This window comes from Trematomus bernacchii, unplaced genomic scaffold, assembly GCF_902827165.1.
Source record: "Trematomus bernacchii unplaced genomic scaffold, fTreBer1.1, whole genome shotgun sequence".
Taxonomy (NCBI): domain Eukaryota; kingdom Metazoa; phylum Chordata; class Actinopteri; order Perciformes; family Nototheniidae; genus Trematomus; species Trematomus bernacchii.
In genome coordinates, this window is record NW_022987840.1 from 3,253,478 (window position 1) to 3,270,265 (window position 16,788).

At 37.0% G+C, this 16,788-nt stretch overlaps 1 protein-coding gene across 2 annotated transcripts; it reads right to left on the bottom strand.

Annotated features, from left to right (window-relative positions):
* Positions 1 to 9,639: 9,639 nt before the first annotated feature.
* On the bottom strand, positions 9,640 to 16,788 carry LOC117468568. Of its 2 annotated transcripts, none has more exons than XM_034112761.1 (6): positions 16,742 to 16,788; positions 14,967 to 15,078; positions 14,197 to 14,248; positions 14,016 to 14,039; positions 13,830 to 13,862; positions 9,640 to 10,667 (listed from the first exon to the last, which is right to left on the bottom strand). In XM_034112761.1, exons 1-6 carry the CDS (start codon positions 16,774 to 16,776, stop codon positions 10,306 to 10,308), a joined length of 618 nt encoding a protein of 205 aa, XP_033968652.1. In that variant the 5' UTR covers positions 16,777 to 16,788; the 3' UTR covers positions 9,640 to 10,305. The 2 variants fall into 2 exon arrangements, with proteins under 2 accessions (XP_033968652.1, XP_033968651.1); XM_034112760.1 differs by having other exon boundaries at positions 14,016 to 14,042.

Genomic DNA, 16,788 nt, shown 5'->3' on the forward strand with positions numbered 1-16,788 from the left:
AGAACGGGAAGGAAAGTGACTGAGTGGAGTTTACCAGTGCCGAACCCAACGGGAGTCGTGGTTTCAGGATGGGAAAGTGGTTGGTCTCTACTTTTAGGTTTCATACAATTACATGCTACGTGCTATACCACACACATTGATACACAAACACACATAGTTATCCATGCACAAACATAAATAGGCTACTGTACACACACAGGGAGTCAGACACAAAGTCATAAACACATATTGATCTCATTACTGACTCGAGACACCCACAGCATGTAAGCTGTCCCTAACTGCTGAGGCTTACACAGAAATCCACAGACTCACCGACAACAAGAGGTCAGACCAGATGTTTTCTAACACCACAAAAATGTGTGGATTGTGTAAACATTTCACCTGTTTATTTAGTTTTTTATTTAGTTTTCAGCACTGTAACCACCCTTTTAAGCAATCATAAGCACCATATAAACATGTAATAGTTGGTGTTTTACACACTATATTGTTGTTGGAAGCACATTTTCATTTGTATTATGCATTTGTATAATATTACAGTATGTGAAACATAATTCTCAGACTGCATGAGAAGTATTGTAGGTTAGATGAGTTTGTTTTTTTGTTTTTTTATGACTTCATACTTTTGAAATCCCTGATCTCAATCTCTAAAGAGAAAAGTGTTTTAAAAGCAAAACTTGGCAACACCGTCATCTTTCTGTTTCAGAACTGGGAGTGATGCAACTAGACAAACTGGTTTTAGACTTCTCCTTATTGGCAACTGTCTCTGCCTTGGATTTTCCATTTCCCCTTCTCACCTGACGTCTGACAACACAAGTGTGAGGGCATTCCATCACACATGCCTAAAATGTCATTTCAGTTTTGTTTCCATTGTCCAGTGCATTTCTATTTTTCGCAACACTTTATTGATATTTGATTTAATTTCCCTTGTATTTGAATTATTTGCGTGTGTGTGTGTGTGTGTGTGTGTGTGTGTGTGTGTGTGTCTGTGTGTGTGTGTGTGTGTGTGTGTGTTTCCTCATGTGTGAAATCCGTGGTGGAATCGCACCTCCGAATCTAACCGAGATATTCCTACATGCAAACACAAACTGACCACAAGGTATTGCAGAATGATATCATCATCACCATCATCATATGCGACAACATGACACACACACACACACACACACACACACACACACACACACACACACACACACACACACACACACACACACACACACACACACACACACACACACACACACACACACACACACACACACATGCACACACACACACACACATGCACACACACACACACCACACACACACACACACACACACACACACACACACACACACACACACACACACACACACACACACACACACAATGGAAACATATATAATTTCCCCCAAATTATGAGGGGGAGAACTAGTCCATGAACTCTGACAAATGGATCATCCTCACTGCAAACAATAGGGGTGCTGTCATGTCTGGAACATGTTCAAGTTTTACAAAAAATGGACACATAACCACACAAATAGACATTTGATATAGTGCTTTTTTACCTGCTCAAGACATATTAACATGAACACATTCTCAAGCAGCATTGTTTATCATGGGTGAAGTAAATGTAAGTCACAAAGTTCATCCAAAATAATTGCATAAATGTAATGAGAAAAAGGAAAGGAAAGACATATGAGAACATAAAATATGATACATAAATCAACACATACATGTGTACAAGCATACATGAAAAAGAGTGTGTGACAAATGTATATAACATTGCACATTATGTAGCTGCAGTTATGATGATAGCACATTTTTATGTGAACATTCAAACATCTGATAAGATCTTGCCAGATCAAAGGAAAACAGACATAAAATCATCAAACCAAGTATCCCTTAGTTCCCATACATTGTTGATATTACTTCTGTTTCTTTTGTAAAATACAGCTCACTGAAATTGATATAAATAAATAAAAAGTGACAAATAACCATGATTTATGCCTGAATGTGCTCTTAAATTACCACCTCATTCGCTATAATTTATATCATGCTGTACAATCTGTTGAGCTTCAAAACATCCCCTTTCCCAGTCAGAGGTCATCTGTAATATGTAACTCACAAACACCCACTGGATTTGGTCAGAAGACAAATACCTCTTTTCATGGAGCCGGGGGAATATAGAACTGGTAACTAAAGCTCCCCAGTGTGAGCCTTCATATCTGGGTGCCCTTTTCCTTCCCCTGTGAGCCTGAATCATTATCAGTCCTCTACTAATCGCATGGTGACATATTCCCAACATTGAACTCCCTCTGTGATATCAAGAAAAAAAATCCTTTTGTTCTTTGCTGATTTTGCTCTTAGATTGCATCATGAAATCCCAGGATGTGGTCATCAGGCTATGGAGCTCAGTAATAATTCCTTACAAAGATTACATCAGGGCAGGAAGGAAACGATTTAGGAAAGAATAGCGAAAGGAGGACAGGGGGGCAAGGAGGTAGGAAATGGAGAAAGGAAGCTGTTGTAGGCGAACAACATTCTACGTTTATGCAGTGAGTTTCATTTTCGGATTTGACTGGTGACACAATCACAGGTGCCAGATTTTGAAGAAACAAAAAAGCCACATCAAGAAGGTTTTGTATTCCTTCTCATCATTCCTTCTTCAGTGTTGCCGTATGTGGGCTCAGTGCAAGATGTGGTTGTGAAAGGGAATAACCTGCGCCAAAATGAGGTTGCACTGCAAAGGCACAGTGGCTTCTGCTGCCACTTGTCTGTATGTCTGGTGGCCTACATGCCTCCGCTAGGCCTCCAAAAATGTACGCTTTAAGTGTTAAAGCCTCCTCGTTTCCTTATATTACCAAAAGATAAGATTAGGTGCTTATTTGAATCTGGGCTTTTACATTATCCATTAGCCATAACCATGATATTAGCTATTTACAAACTCTAGAGGTTTACAGGGTCAACATGTTCATTGAACTAAGTGAAATACATTTGTTTGGTTTAATTTGAGAAAGTGCCCCTGAGATAAGTATAATAAAGATTAGGTTCTTACCTTTATATATACAGTCTATGGTTCTTACACAATATGTTTTAAATGTTATGTGTGTGAAAAAATAAGGCATGAGGAAGCCACTGCTTTCCAGGGGCATAATTTGCACTACTAGGATCAAAATATACCCTTATGAAATGCAATATGAATGTGTCATGGTTGGATTGCCACAGCTTGTGTGATACAGCGAACAAACCGACAAAGATCCATCGTTTTCTTAAAAGGATTATACTCATTTATAACAATTTGTGTCCCATTGTTTAGAGTTTCTCTTATTATTTCTTATTGGTAATAATAATTTGGTATAGCCTATTCAAGCTCCTTTTGGAGGTTAGGGAACATATAAACATATCTTAAAAAAATCAAGATTGGGCAATCATTTCAAGTATATGGAAAGGTATTTTAAAGAAAACACAGGATTGCAAGTTTTTCTGTGGTTGTGCATTCAAGGATTAATACCAACATTATGGATGCCCTACATTTCAGTTTAACCTTCATTCACATAGAGCGTTTCAAATAAAATGCCTAATTTGTCAATTTGCCTGATGATTTAATAATCCGTTAAAATATAAATATTTCATGCTAATTTATTCTTAAAGCTGGGCCAAACGATCAATTGATTATTCTAAACTGGATATACTGAGATGTTACTGCAGCCCTAGTTAATATAGCCAAGCAGTTTTTTTTTAACAGACGGAATATAAATAATCTGCTAACTCTAGTCTAGTGAGTTTAGCCAGTTGCTCTGTAAACAAGTGTAATCACAGGCGTCACACATTTCTAAAGCAGGGTTGCCAACTCTCACGCATCTGGCGTGTGACACACGCTTTCACTCTCAATCTCACGCTCTCACGCTGCCCAAACTATTCTCACGCCAAAAACAAGATGAACCGGCGATCGTTTTTGGTTGGTTATTTACAATGTTGAGTTGACAGCTGCTCAAGCTGTCGATCCGCTCCCTCCCCGCCCCACCACTCTTAACAACGTTAACAGACAGCAGAGCAGTGGGAGCCGGTTGGTCAATCCCCGACCCGTATTGCGCATGCGCAGATCTAAGATCCAGTAGAAATGATAAAAAAGTAAAAGTCTGCTGCTTATTGTTCTACTAGGCAAAAATAGAGTCAAAGAGTATATGAGAGTGAGAGTGTGTTAATTAATATATTTGGCAGTTTGGAGTAAGTCTGTAGATTTGTTTGTGTCTGTGTGTTTCATGTATAGGCCTCTCACGATAATTAATTTTGTTGGATACATTTTCCCGGAAATTATTGCGATAAACGATAATATTGTCGGCACCGTTGTATGACCATTTTAGACCACTGACATAATGATAATATAAAATAATAATTCAAGTACATCCTTTCAAACTGCTAGTCACATCCTCATGTAAATGGCAATTTACCGAGTTCATTTTTATTTATCGTATGATAAGTCAATTATTTGCTTATCTCGACAGGCCTATGCACACAATAAAACAGTGGAAACAAACATGTGTTTGACTTTCATTAGTGAATGAAACTTTGTGCCCTTTATAGTCTGTGTCCAATATTGTGTATTTGTATATATTGTATATATATCATATATATGCTAAGGTCCCGCTACTGACACGATAGCAGTCATTTAGTGCGCATATGTGTAATTAAACCCATGATATCAAAATCTCACTCCAGCCAGGTACCCAAAGTTGGCAACCCTAAAGTTGACATTAGCATTCAGTTGACTTGTAGTCTGGTCCGGTTCACCTGAAGCAGGTAAGGATAAAATCCACACTTTTTTAACTCTCATTTTATTTTACATACTCAACGTGTTCACCAACTGACTTTAGCCGCTAACAGTCTGGCCGCTATGTAGTTTAGGATAAGTGAGTTAGCCAGCTAGTTTAGCTCTGCTTTTCGGTATCAAGAAGCTAACGATAACCATGGTAACCCATGCTGCGCTGCTAGCTAGATTAGCATAATGCTAACTACAAACTATCCTACTTACTGACAAAGTTAACAATAAAGTGACATATGATATAGAGCAATATTTAGTGTAACGTTACTGGTAAAAAACAAGATTAGTCGGATCCTTTCGAAACATGACAAAGCACATAAAGCCATGGTTGTAAGCTAAGTGTATTTAGCAATAGAACAATTAAGATACAAGCAATTTAAAAATGGGCCATGGCAATCAATGAACACAATACTGCATTAAAAAGAACAAAAGCGAGAACAAGCCCCAAAAAAGAAAAATGTTTAAGCCATGTATTAAATGAGTCTTAGCACATTTCAGTTATTGAGGGAGCTTGTTTTACAAAGATGAGTAGCATAGAAACTAATAATTGATTATGACGTATACAATATGTCTTGGCTGTGCCTGTGTCAAACAATTGAATTCAAAATGTAGACAAATGTCACAGTGACTGAGAGACATTTGCAATGCGTGCAGTACTGTTACTTTTAGAGTTTAAGCTCTTTGACATTTGATGACTTACAAACACTTTCTCAGTTTCACTTATACTGTTGTTCCTTTTAGCAGAAGTTGATGGTAAAAGTACTAAAGGGCATTTAAAAATATATTGCTGAGATGAAAAGCATTGTTTCCAGCTTTAGTGCCTGGGGATTTAAATGTCACAATCCAGTCCAAGGTCCATTTCTCTAATCTCTAGGGGTTATATTCTGGCATTTCATAAATGTAAATCTTTGTCAGTTGATTCCCCTTACTCTTGTTGATATATCAACAAGAGTAGGATGTAGATCTTTGTGGTCATCAAGTCTTCACTTTGTTTCATTAAAGTAAAAGCCAAAGGTCAGAGCCAAGTTAGACCATTAACTCAAACATAACAGCTTTGATCTAAAATGATAAAATCCACAATTAAAAAGAGAAATTCTCTGTAGTCCAATATTTGCTCTCAGAAAATGTACACTATCATATGATTAACAGTTGGTTCAGCATGCACATGTGACAACAGATAAAAATCAAGCAAGCCAAAACATAAATACACAGAAAAACCCAATAGAATAAAGGAAGTATATCCTTTCGTAATGAATTAAAGTCAGACGATTGACATTTGGGAATATTGTTACTAACAAGACAGAGGAAGTGATGATGGATGTGTTTTCTCTCGTTAGCACTGCATGCAAACACATCCTTCACATAACAAAAAGAGCTAATTATAGCTAATATCATCTAATGGTGGCGTGCATGAGGCAAGTCTGAGGCACAGGAAGTGTCAGTTTTCACACAATCTGTATTATCTTATCTTAACCTTTAATATCATAACCTCTATAGCCCATATCACATGTTTCGTAAAAAGGTTAATAGAAAGTATTTAATTATAGCTTTCAACACTTGTGAGGAACACTTTGCAAACGTGATAAAAAGTAAATTGAAACATTCATATAATAAAATCTAAACTTTTATATATTATGTAAATATGTGATACACACCACGCCAAACATGTCCTGCACAAATAAACATAATGTTTTTTAAACCCTTTTTATAAGAAAGTGCTGTAGAGTGCTCTCAAAACAGCAACAAAAAGGTTAACACACAGGATTATTTATAGAATTACTAATGCTTATCTCCCCCACATTACCATCAGAAGTGTCTTATCTGCTTTCCATGTTCTATCTTTGAATGTTTGGTCATGCTTTTTTAACTGTCTTATTCTGACTGAACCACACACATAAAAAAAGACATATTTCCGTTTCTCTGTGGGACTAAAAATGTCATCAGGGCCCTGTTAACAATCCGACAAACATTCCCTACAGAACTACAAAGGCAGAAGAGAACAGAGGAGCAAGTGTTGTGGGGAATGTGTGAGCAGGTAGCCAGCCTAGGATACCTGTTGGAGGTGATGTCATCATGCTGCCTGCTCTAAGGCCTGAACTTAAAGTGGCTCTAATGTCCACAGGCCCTGTTAACACGATAAGGTGGGGGGTGAGTGTAGGCCTCACCCACAAGGGAATGTTTGCTAACACGTCATAGGAAGTCAATCCTATTTTTAAAGAATTGGAAACAAAGTCGTTGAATCACATATTAATTAGAGTGTAACAACTTCTAAGCTATTAAGTCAGCTTTTGATCTGCATGAGTGTGTGTTCATGGGTGCATAAGTCAAATCTACCATTTTTACGAGCATGGATTTAAATGTTACTTTGGAGCCACAATGAGGTGGATTTGTGGTTTTCAGTTAATAACCTTACAACTATGGGATGGACCGCCATTTATTTATCTCCCTCTAAACATACATTTGAATACGCTCATCACTTATCATATAGATGTGTAGATCTATCTCAGCTCAACATTTGAAATGTGTCACTTAAACATGGATAGATGCAACAATTGTGGACTATGGAGAATCAAGATTTTTAATGCATATCATGATACATAATAACTTAAAATATGGGTTACATATTGCTTGCTTACAATAACAAGCAATATTATTGAGTTGTATAATATTGTATTATAATATCAGATAGGGGTTTCTCCTGATTGGAGGTTTTCCAGCAATCCATATTCATAGTTGAATAAGGATTGAAAAAACATCAACACTAAGTCCCTCTTCTATTTACCTCACCTCACTCCCCCTATAATGTATTATTATTGTTATTATGTACCTCACCTCCTTCCTTCCCCCTTACTCCACCCCAAACTCCATCCTCCGTAACCCTTGCCTCCGTTCCTAAATTCTTAACTGAATCGCATTTTGGTTACTAAAGTACTTGTATTTATTCATTGTATGTTTAATCAACACTTTCATAAATACAAAATTGTGTTTTTATATTTGTCTAACTGTACACGTTCAATTCCATTTTATATATATTTTTTAATCTGTTCATTTCATACAAGCTGTTCAAAGGGGACTTTATTTGGCAGAAACATGGTGTCTCTCACCTCAGAGTAATAACAAGAGAACATTGATATTATGCCTTAGGTCAGGGGTGTCAAACTCAATTTCATCACGGGCCACATCAGCATTATGGTTGCACTCAAAGGGCCGGTTGTAACTTTAAGACTATATCATTAATTAATATAACTTCATAATTAACTACGTCTGAAAGCAGAAGTCTAGAGCAAATAATTGCAAGTCTCTTCAGTAAGAATGTCACAATATGATTTTAAAAGAAAAGCCACATTCTGGAAAAACATTGATTGTGACATTTTGAAAAAAAAATCTATTTATGAGAAAAAGGCTAATTCTAAGACAAAAGGCATATTTGGACAAAAAAAGTCAAATTCTGAGAAAAAGTCAAATTTGAGATGCATTGTGGGACATGTCGTTTATGGGCAACGTGCTTCTGTAAAGTAGCATGTAACCGTATAATAAACATATTATATTCTTTGCAAGCTCTTGTGGGGCCACATAAAATGAAGTCGCGGGCCGGATTTGGCCCCCGGGCCTTGAGTTTGACACCCCTGCCTTAGGTGATGTGCGACACAAACATTTAAAACCTCACTTAAGTAAAAATGCATAATTATTATCTGCAAAACGTTGGTAAAATCCTGTCAGGGCTTCACTAACAAATAGTTTACTTATCTTGAGAAGTAGGAACATTTCTCAACCCATTAACGGACACTAATCAAGTTAATCAAAACTCACATTTAAAATCACCTAATTATGGTATGGATAGGGATTAGGTTTACCTAGTATGAATTGTACAGTATATCTAAAAAGAAGTCACTAAAGCTGTCAGAAAAACTTAAAACTAAATACATGAAAACTTAATGCAAACAGCCACAGATTGTACTTCGAGGAGCTATAAATATTAACATGCTAACACGCTAAACTAAGATTGTTGACAGAGTAAATGCCTAGTAAATTAGGGTTTAAAATCAAATCTACTTGTAATTGTCACACAAACACAGCTCACACAGTGACATTTAGACTCAGTATAACACTGCATTAAAGCCATACTAGTATAAGGAGCAGTGGCCCAGTGCCGGAGAGCAGGGTTAGGGTCATGTGCCTTGCCTTGCTCAAGGACACTTTGGAAATGCCAAATATCAGCATGGCTGTGTCGGAAAACACTCCATTGCTCCCTCATTTGCATACTTTAAAGTGTAATCAATATTAGACGGTATATTGGGATTTCAGACACTTTATAATAATGTACACTATTGTGTTTCATTGTAGAGTGCATAAGGTCACTGTTTATTTAAAAAGTTGCTCCACTCTGCTTAAGAAAAGCCTCACTAAGTTTAGACAGAAAAACAGACATTGACATTATCACACATTTACATAATATGCATTTAAAACTGAGTCAAATAAAAAGTACAACACTTAGAAAGAGAGAGCATCCAAAGAGTCTGATTTGAAGGCATTTGAGTTGAAATACGTCTGTGGATGTTGGGGAAACAGTGTGACTAATGTTGCACCAAATATGTGGCTTCCTGTTCTGAACCTGTTGCTCCTGTCTGCTGAATGCAATGCTTAATCAAAGTTGTACATTGTACACTCTTAGCCTCATGGCAATGAGATGAGTTACAGCCCTTTTTTAGATGGCAGGTTTTTATTACAATGCTCCTCATGTTTCTCAGGCATCCATGGTATGTCTTAGTAGATTGTGTTAAGTTTTAAAATGATCTATAATATTGGCTGTGAGTGATGGAAATACATGATACATAGAACATGGCACCACCATGTGGTCGACTGTACAAATAAAAAGTCGGTAAATTGACTCAAAGGTTAAAATAATACAAACTTTATTACCCTTCTTCTCCTCATTGAAAGAGAATTATGATATTACACTTCATAAATTACACAAGCAGATAGCAGAAAAAACATTCATGCTCATGGCAGTCACAGTTTATATTACATTTAAAATACGTAAAACCTAATAGCTTAGAAATGACCACCAAACGCCACACAATTTCAAGAGTGAGAACCACCTGGCATACTTGAAAGTAGAGACATTTTAAGGTTAGACTGACACATAATGAAATGTTTGTCCAAAGGTCAAATGGCCTATACATTTGACCTTTTATCTTTACGTTTTCTTTTTTTAATTGGTTGGTTAAATGTGTGGTAAAGCTTTCCCAGTCCGCCTGATGCAGATTTGAGCTTTTTAGTGTTGCATGACTGAATACTATTTCATTCAGTAATAGTTAAATATCACTTGTTGGCCTTAAATTGAGTTTATATCATAAAATATTGAAGGAAAATGCAGGTGATTAACAGCTTCTCTGGATACATTTACATAAAGGCAAGGCAAGGCCTACTTAAAACATACCAGTCTAACCCCAAATGACTCTCTCGTGTATAGTAACACATCCTGAGACCAGCAGTGCTAATGAAGCTGAAAGGCTCCCCAGAAGGTCAACTGGCTGTCTTTCGCAAATTCTGCTGTGATTTCTAAGCTCACACTGTCTCCCTTACTGAGGTTTACAATCTTACCGACCCACACGGAGCCGACTGTCGTTTCCGGAAATGTCCCCTCAACCAGTACAAGTTCACCTCTACCATTCGTGGGATTTCTTTTCAAAGTCACAGATCGCTGTCCCCTCCCAAGGTGCTTCGGCTTCCTGAAGTTGACCTGAGCGTAGATGAAGTAGGTGCTGCTCTTCTTGAAGTGGATGGATTCGTTACTCAGGGAGAGAGGGCAGGAGCGACAGCTGGGGGGTGCTTCTTGCCAGGAGTCATTATGATGAACTGAAAGAGATTTGATTCACAATTCTTGAGTTGCTTAGCTATACAAACATTTTCACCTCACTTATAAAACGTTAGTCTTGAGACCTTTTGGGCTCAGATTGTAGATCTTTTATAAACCAAAGCCCTTTGAAACAGTCACCTCAACGTTTCATCTCAACTTCAATAAAGACATCTGTTAAACAATGTTGATCTTACTATAATGGCTAATTTCCTTCAATTTTGTCAAACAAAGCATCCCCTGACAAACTGTCTGATGTTAGGCTGTAATTATACTGCAGGTTAGCAGAGCCCACATCAGAGCTCCACCTCCGTTTTTTGAGGTTGTCGTGTGGTGGGAGGAACACAATGCATGAGACTGGAAACATGACAGGGCTGCAATGTCTGTCTCAGACGGTGTGCATGCAGAGGAATTGTGTGTAAATGTAGATCTACACTTCATACTCTACTGTTAAGTTGTAGAAGTCGAAAAGGTAGTCAAATAACTTTTAATGTGGAGGCGTGTGGCGCAGTGGATAGAGCGTTGGTGTTCTGATCAAGGGAGCACAGGTTCAAACCCCACTGCAGTCAGCATGTCGTTGTGTCCCTGGGCAAGACACTTCACCTCAAATTGCTCCTGTGGGGATTGCCCACAGTATTGAGTATGTAAGTCGCTTTGGATAAAAGCGTCTAACAAGTGACATGTAATGTAATGTAATGTCCATACAATTCCCGACACAGGTTACATCCTATTTCCAGCTGAGTCCCAACCACTTTAAGGCGAGACACCCCAGGTGAATAGGGTAATTTTTTTAACTTAAAGATATCAGCTAGAAATTTCTCCAGTTAATTACTTACAATAAGGCAATTGTTTTTTGTATTACAAGTTTTCTGAAATAGCATGTTTAAATATGCAAATGAGCCATTATCTCATGAAATATGCGCATATTTTAACACATTTCAGGAACCGAAATCTGAACTTTGGATAAAGCCAGGATCAAAATTATTGTTTCATTTTGTAGTCATATTAGTATCTAAGGCTTTTACAGAAGGGATTTTGGATATCTCTTTGTATCACTCCATAAATCAGAAAATACTGTCAACAGCCCTAAAATATCAATTTTCACCATGTTTTTAGGTATAAAATGTTATATAATTCAGGCTATGAATTATATATGACCAAACCCTTCTGTAAAAGCCTTCATAATATTGATAGGAATATAACTGGAAGGTTTGGTGTATGTAACTGCTACTGAAGTGGAAATTTCGAACTCAGAGTAGGAGAAAAAACTCATTTTGAGAAAACGACCTTTAAAGATTTCAGTGTGTCCTGTTATCTGGATGATAGCTTGCGCATCGACGCACTCCGTGAAGGTATTTCATGTTCGGGGTCATTTGTTTTTTGTATAACCTTGCTTTGTGCAAGTGACAATTGTTGTCGTCTTCTCTGTGAACGTTTTTTTCACCGTTATTTTGCCATTTTCAGATTTAAATTTCTAGCGGAAAGCTAACCAGGAAGTGCTTTAGCACACCACGTGACGCATCTGAACGAATCACGTTGTCAGAAATTGACACCAGCCAATGAGATTTCGTTTCTTGGTTTAAGACCCCTTTGCACTTTCACGATTGGTTGCTGATACAAAGGAAATGACCATATTTGGATCCGATGAGATTGTGCAGGAGAGACGGAGCTTTCAAACGATACCTCTGATGACATGGTGCAAACAACGGTCGCGGTACTTTATGTTACGTTAGAATGCTAACTTTTGGTGAATGTAAGAGAAATCTACAGACGCAAATAGACAAACTATAGTAAAATAAACACTTAAATGTGTATTTTGTACGTTTTCCTTCCAAAAGCCTGAAAGAAAACATGTTATGGAATCAAAATAGCACAAAATCTCAAAATTGACCAGTGCAGGAAAAACGATGTTTTTGCCTGCCGTGTCTCGCCTTAAACAAGAGAAAAATACCAAGACCACAGAAATACAAATACTGTTGTAACTCTGGCAAAACGTTTTTTTATTCACGTAAAACCCAATCACAAGAAGATGATTGAGAAATGTTTCTTTATTAGGGCTTTTTAATCTTACAGGGGCCCTATTATGTTGATTTGTGTGCCTGTAATGTGACATGTCTACATGATTTAATGTTCAAAAAGGTCTTTATTTTTCTCATACTGCCTGTAAAGCAGAACCTCTTTCCACCCTCTGTCTGAAACCAGAGCTCAGTCTGCTCCCTTTGGCGTGACCTTTGGGATTTTAGCCTTTGAAGAACATTTACCTACACAAAAACCTATACAACAAACAACAGGAAAGGGACAACCCCCAAAAGGCAAGAGGGCCCCTTTCATGATGAAATTTGACGGGCCTTAATCTAAATTCCTTACTTAAAAATATCAGTTAAAGGATCCAAATCAAGGGCTACGTTGTTATGATTTACTCTCTGGAGCATTAACTTATCTTCAATCTGCTGTGTCATCCTCTGCTTCCTTTAAAGGCTTCCTACTCATTTCATAATGACTTGCAGCGTCTTTCAGAGAGCGTGTCTGAACTTGTTGAATAGGTATCTGTAGGCGTCAAGTGTGGCAGCTTTTTTGTTATGTAGTAGAAGAACAGTGACAGCAAGAGGGTTCACCAAAAAGGGAGAGTCAGGCCTTGATGTAAAAATACATTTAGAATTTTGGGCAGTGGAGAACTATTCAGGCGATAAACAGCGATGACTCTCTCTCTATTTTTATAAAGCAGCTTTCTGTGTGACCATTGAACGTTTGTGTACAATTGGGGAAGTTCACGCTCTTCAAAGTTTTTGGCACTGATAAAAAAAACCTGACACGGACTATTGATGTTATAGAAAGGTGATTTCTGTCATTGGAAATATATCAGACCAACTTCCCTTTTTTTTTTTACTTGCCCACTTTTTTGACAGAAACCAAAAACGAAACGCGAAAAGGGAGGAATAAGGATTTTGGAATACGTTTGTCACCAAAGAAATGTGTGATTTGTGAGCAAGCTAATATAGAATAAGACCTCTAACAGGAGTAAAGTAGTTACTTAGACTCACCCTATCTTCAGTTAAAAAAAATATATACATGAAAATCTCATAATCATCAAACTCATTAATATACCACACAAGAAGAAGGGATGAAAATAAATCTGAATAAACCACAAGAGGATGTGAACTCACACATGATTAGCTGGATGTAGGAGGGAGTTGATCCTGAAAAACAACATAATTTAGATGTTATTTCCTGATGCAATAACTGTGGAAATGTTCACAGTACATTTAATTGTTTTGAGTTATAGCAATAATATCTATCAGTTTGTTGTAACTTCTTCTCAAAGGTTTGAAATATTCTTTGTGAAAACTTACCGGGTGAAGCCACAATACTGTTGACTGCTAAAAAAATAAAAGTTATCTGTTAAATCCAGCTTCATTCACATTTAGCATGTTTTTATTTGTGTATTGACATAATGATAAAATCTCAAATTCTGCAATAATCTGAGGTTGGTTCAAAAGGTATTTTTTTGAACTGTGAGATTTTGGCACCTACCTGTTGGACCTGTTGGACTGACATTATCTGGTTTCAGTGTAGAGACTTCTTCCTAAGAAATAAAAAACATCATCATCATCATCATCATCATCATCATCATCATCATCATCATCATCATCATCATCATCATCATCATCATCATCATCATCATCCGTGTTTCCCCTTTGGTAATAGAGAATAAAGGTTAAGTGAAAACCATATGTTTTCAAATGATCTATTCCTATTTGCATTTCTATAAACTTGGTGGGAAATGTGCATTTTGTTGATTATCCAATGGGTGTATTGAGTGTTTTCTAACTTTAAAGAATCTAATAAACCAATTAAGGAACATGCTTATAGATCTTGTTACTGCCATCTAGAGGCACATACTGGTAATCTGGAATTACCTCACCTAACTTGTAAAAACAAAGATTGTATACAGACAGAGATAAACCAGGATTTGCTATGTAATTACAAAAATCGAATTGAAAGGCATCTTTTTAAAATTTGATAAAGTTATAATACAATTTACACATAACTTGTGGTTTGTATATGACATCATGAGTGGAATTTCACAAGCACACTGAAGACATGGCTTCACATGTGATGGCATGCAACTACAAAAACAATCACGTGACATATAATCTATAAGAAGCAAACTATGCAGTCTAGCATAGTAGATTTAGATGCTAAATAAACTGTCAGGTTACAGATGACAACTAAATCATACCCATGAGCAGCGAATATAAATTACATTGTTATCTTCTCCTGTGACAGTCAGATGTACACACCTCAGTTAACTTTGGGTGGTTTGAAATGACAAGTGCAGCCATAACCACCATGGCCACAGTGAGGACGCCACACCACACCTGCAGGTACATATGAGAAGACCTCGAATCCATTCTGTGAAACACACACACACACACACACACACACACACACACACACACACACACACACACACACACACACGCACACACACACACACACACACACAACGTGGTATTGGTCTTCATTTCTAACATTCCTTGAAGTTTTATTCTATTTATTCTACTTATGTACAACTATCAGGTACTTGTATTCAACTCAAGAGTCAGTATTTGTATATAATTCTGCACTTCTACATTTCAGAATGAAGTTATGATTAATGAATGACTAATTTAAATTGACAGCTATAGTTGCCAGTTGTTTTTCAGGATTACGGTTTAATATGAAGAAAATAACTTATTAATACATGAATTGTTAAAGATTAAACCAGCTTGTGAACCCTTACAAAGAAGCATTGAGCACTTGTCACATTCAAGACGTGTGTGAGTTGTTAGCAGTCCCACTATTACCGATGCATCAGTGTTAACATCTAACAATGAGATACATAATAATCAATGAATCACAAAGGCAATTCCACACTATAACGGGTACTTTTATGGCAATACTTAAGGAGCAGATGATTGTGTCAGTGTTGACAGAGCTGATTCCTCACTAACCATATTTTGAGTTTGGATTGAAATAAACTGAATGTAGTCTGGTCTCTGATTGTAGATGGGATTGAGTTCCATTGCTGAGCAGCTTTAACAGAAAATGAAGACTGACTGAAATAACTTTTTCTGAGTGGAATAATGCAAACTCAGTAGAATACTTGTCAAACCTTGTAATGGTTATAAAAAAAATAAGTACTTTCTCTAACCTGCCACATGTTTCAGCTGAGCTGTATTTCACACGTCGTATTATGGGTACATGTACCATCAGCTCATAGGATCTAACCTCAGCGTAGTGGGTTTTTTTTGGTCATGCATGTCGGTGAATAGTTTGTGTTTTGGTTATTTATTTGTAATGACCGTGACTGAAACACACTAGAGGCTGTTATCTGAGGCTGCTGAAATACCACTGGTTACCAAGTGGATGTCAATCCAACTCCAGACTTGTATAGCTACATAGCATACTGGTCCAAGCACATTGCTCTGCTATACATTCCACTGTATATGATGTATTATGAGCTGTATGCGTTACACATTGAAAGGATAAGTTGTAAAATAATGACTCAATGTATCTACTGTAAGCTGACAAATAGACTTATAACACATCATTTTGCCTATGCCTGTGTGTTCTGCAGTGGGTGAAAACACTCTTGAAAGGGATATTATCATACAGGACAGTAGTATCTGGATTAATCTAAAGAGTGTGTCCCAAGGTTAAGAACTACTAGGTTAATTATTCATTTAATAAATCCAAATAATGTGATGGCTGTTGATAAATATGTTTGATTCAGATGTTGACCTTTGACCCATTGTGCAAATTAAGCACATTTGACTCTTTTGAGGACATTGGACCAAAATGTCATTATTTCCCTATTTGACCATGGTGAAAATAAAGCAAAGATACTGAGACAATGGCTCAATTTAATAATAAAAGAAAGAATAAATAAATAAATAATAATTATCTTATCTACATACAACTGAATACAAACTAATAAAGACCATTATACTCAAAGATATCTCAGGAATCTAAAACAATACTTTGACAGCGATTTAATAGAGGAATTAAATGCACTCATTAAATCTTGACTCACCTAGTGTGTGTTGAGCTCTCAGAATCCATCTTCATCTGCTCCTCTCT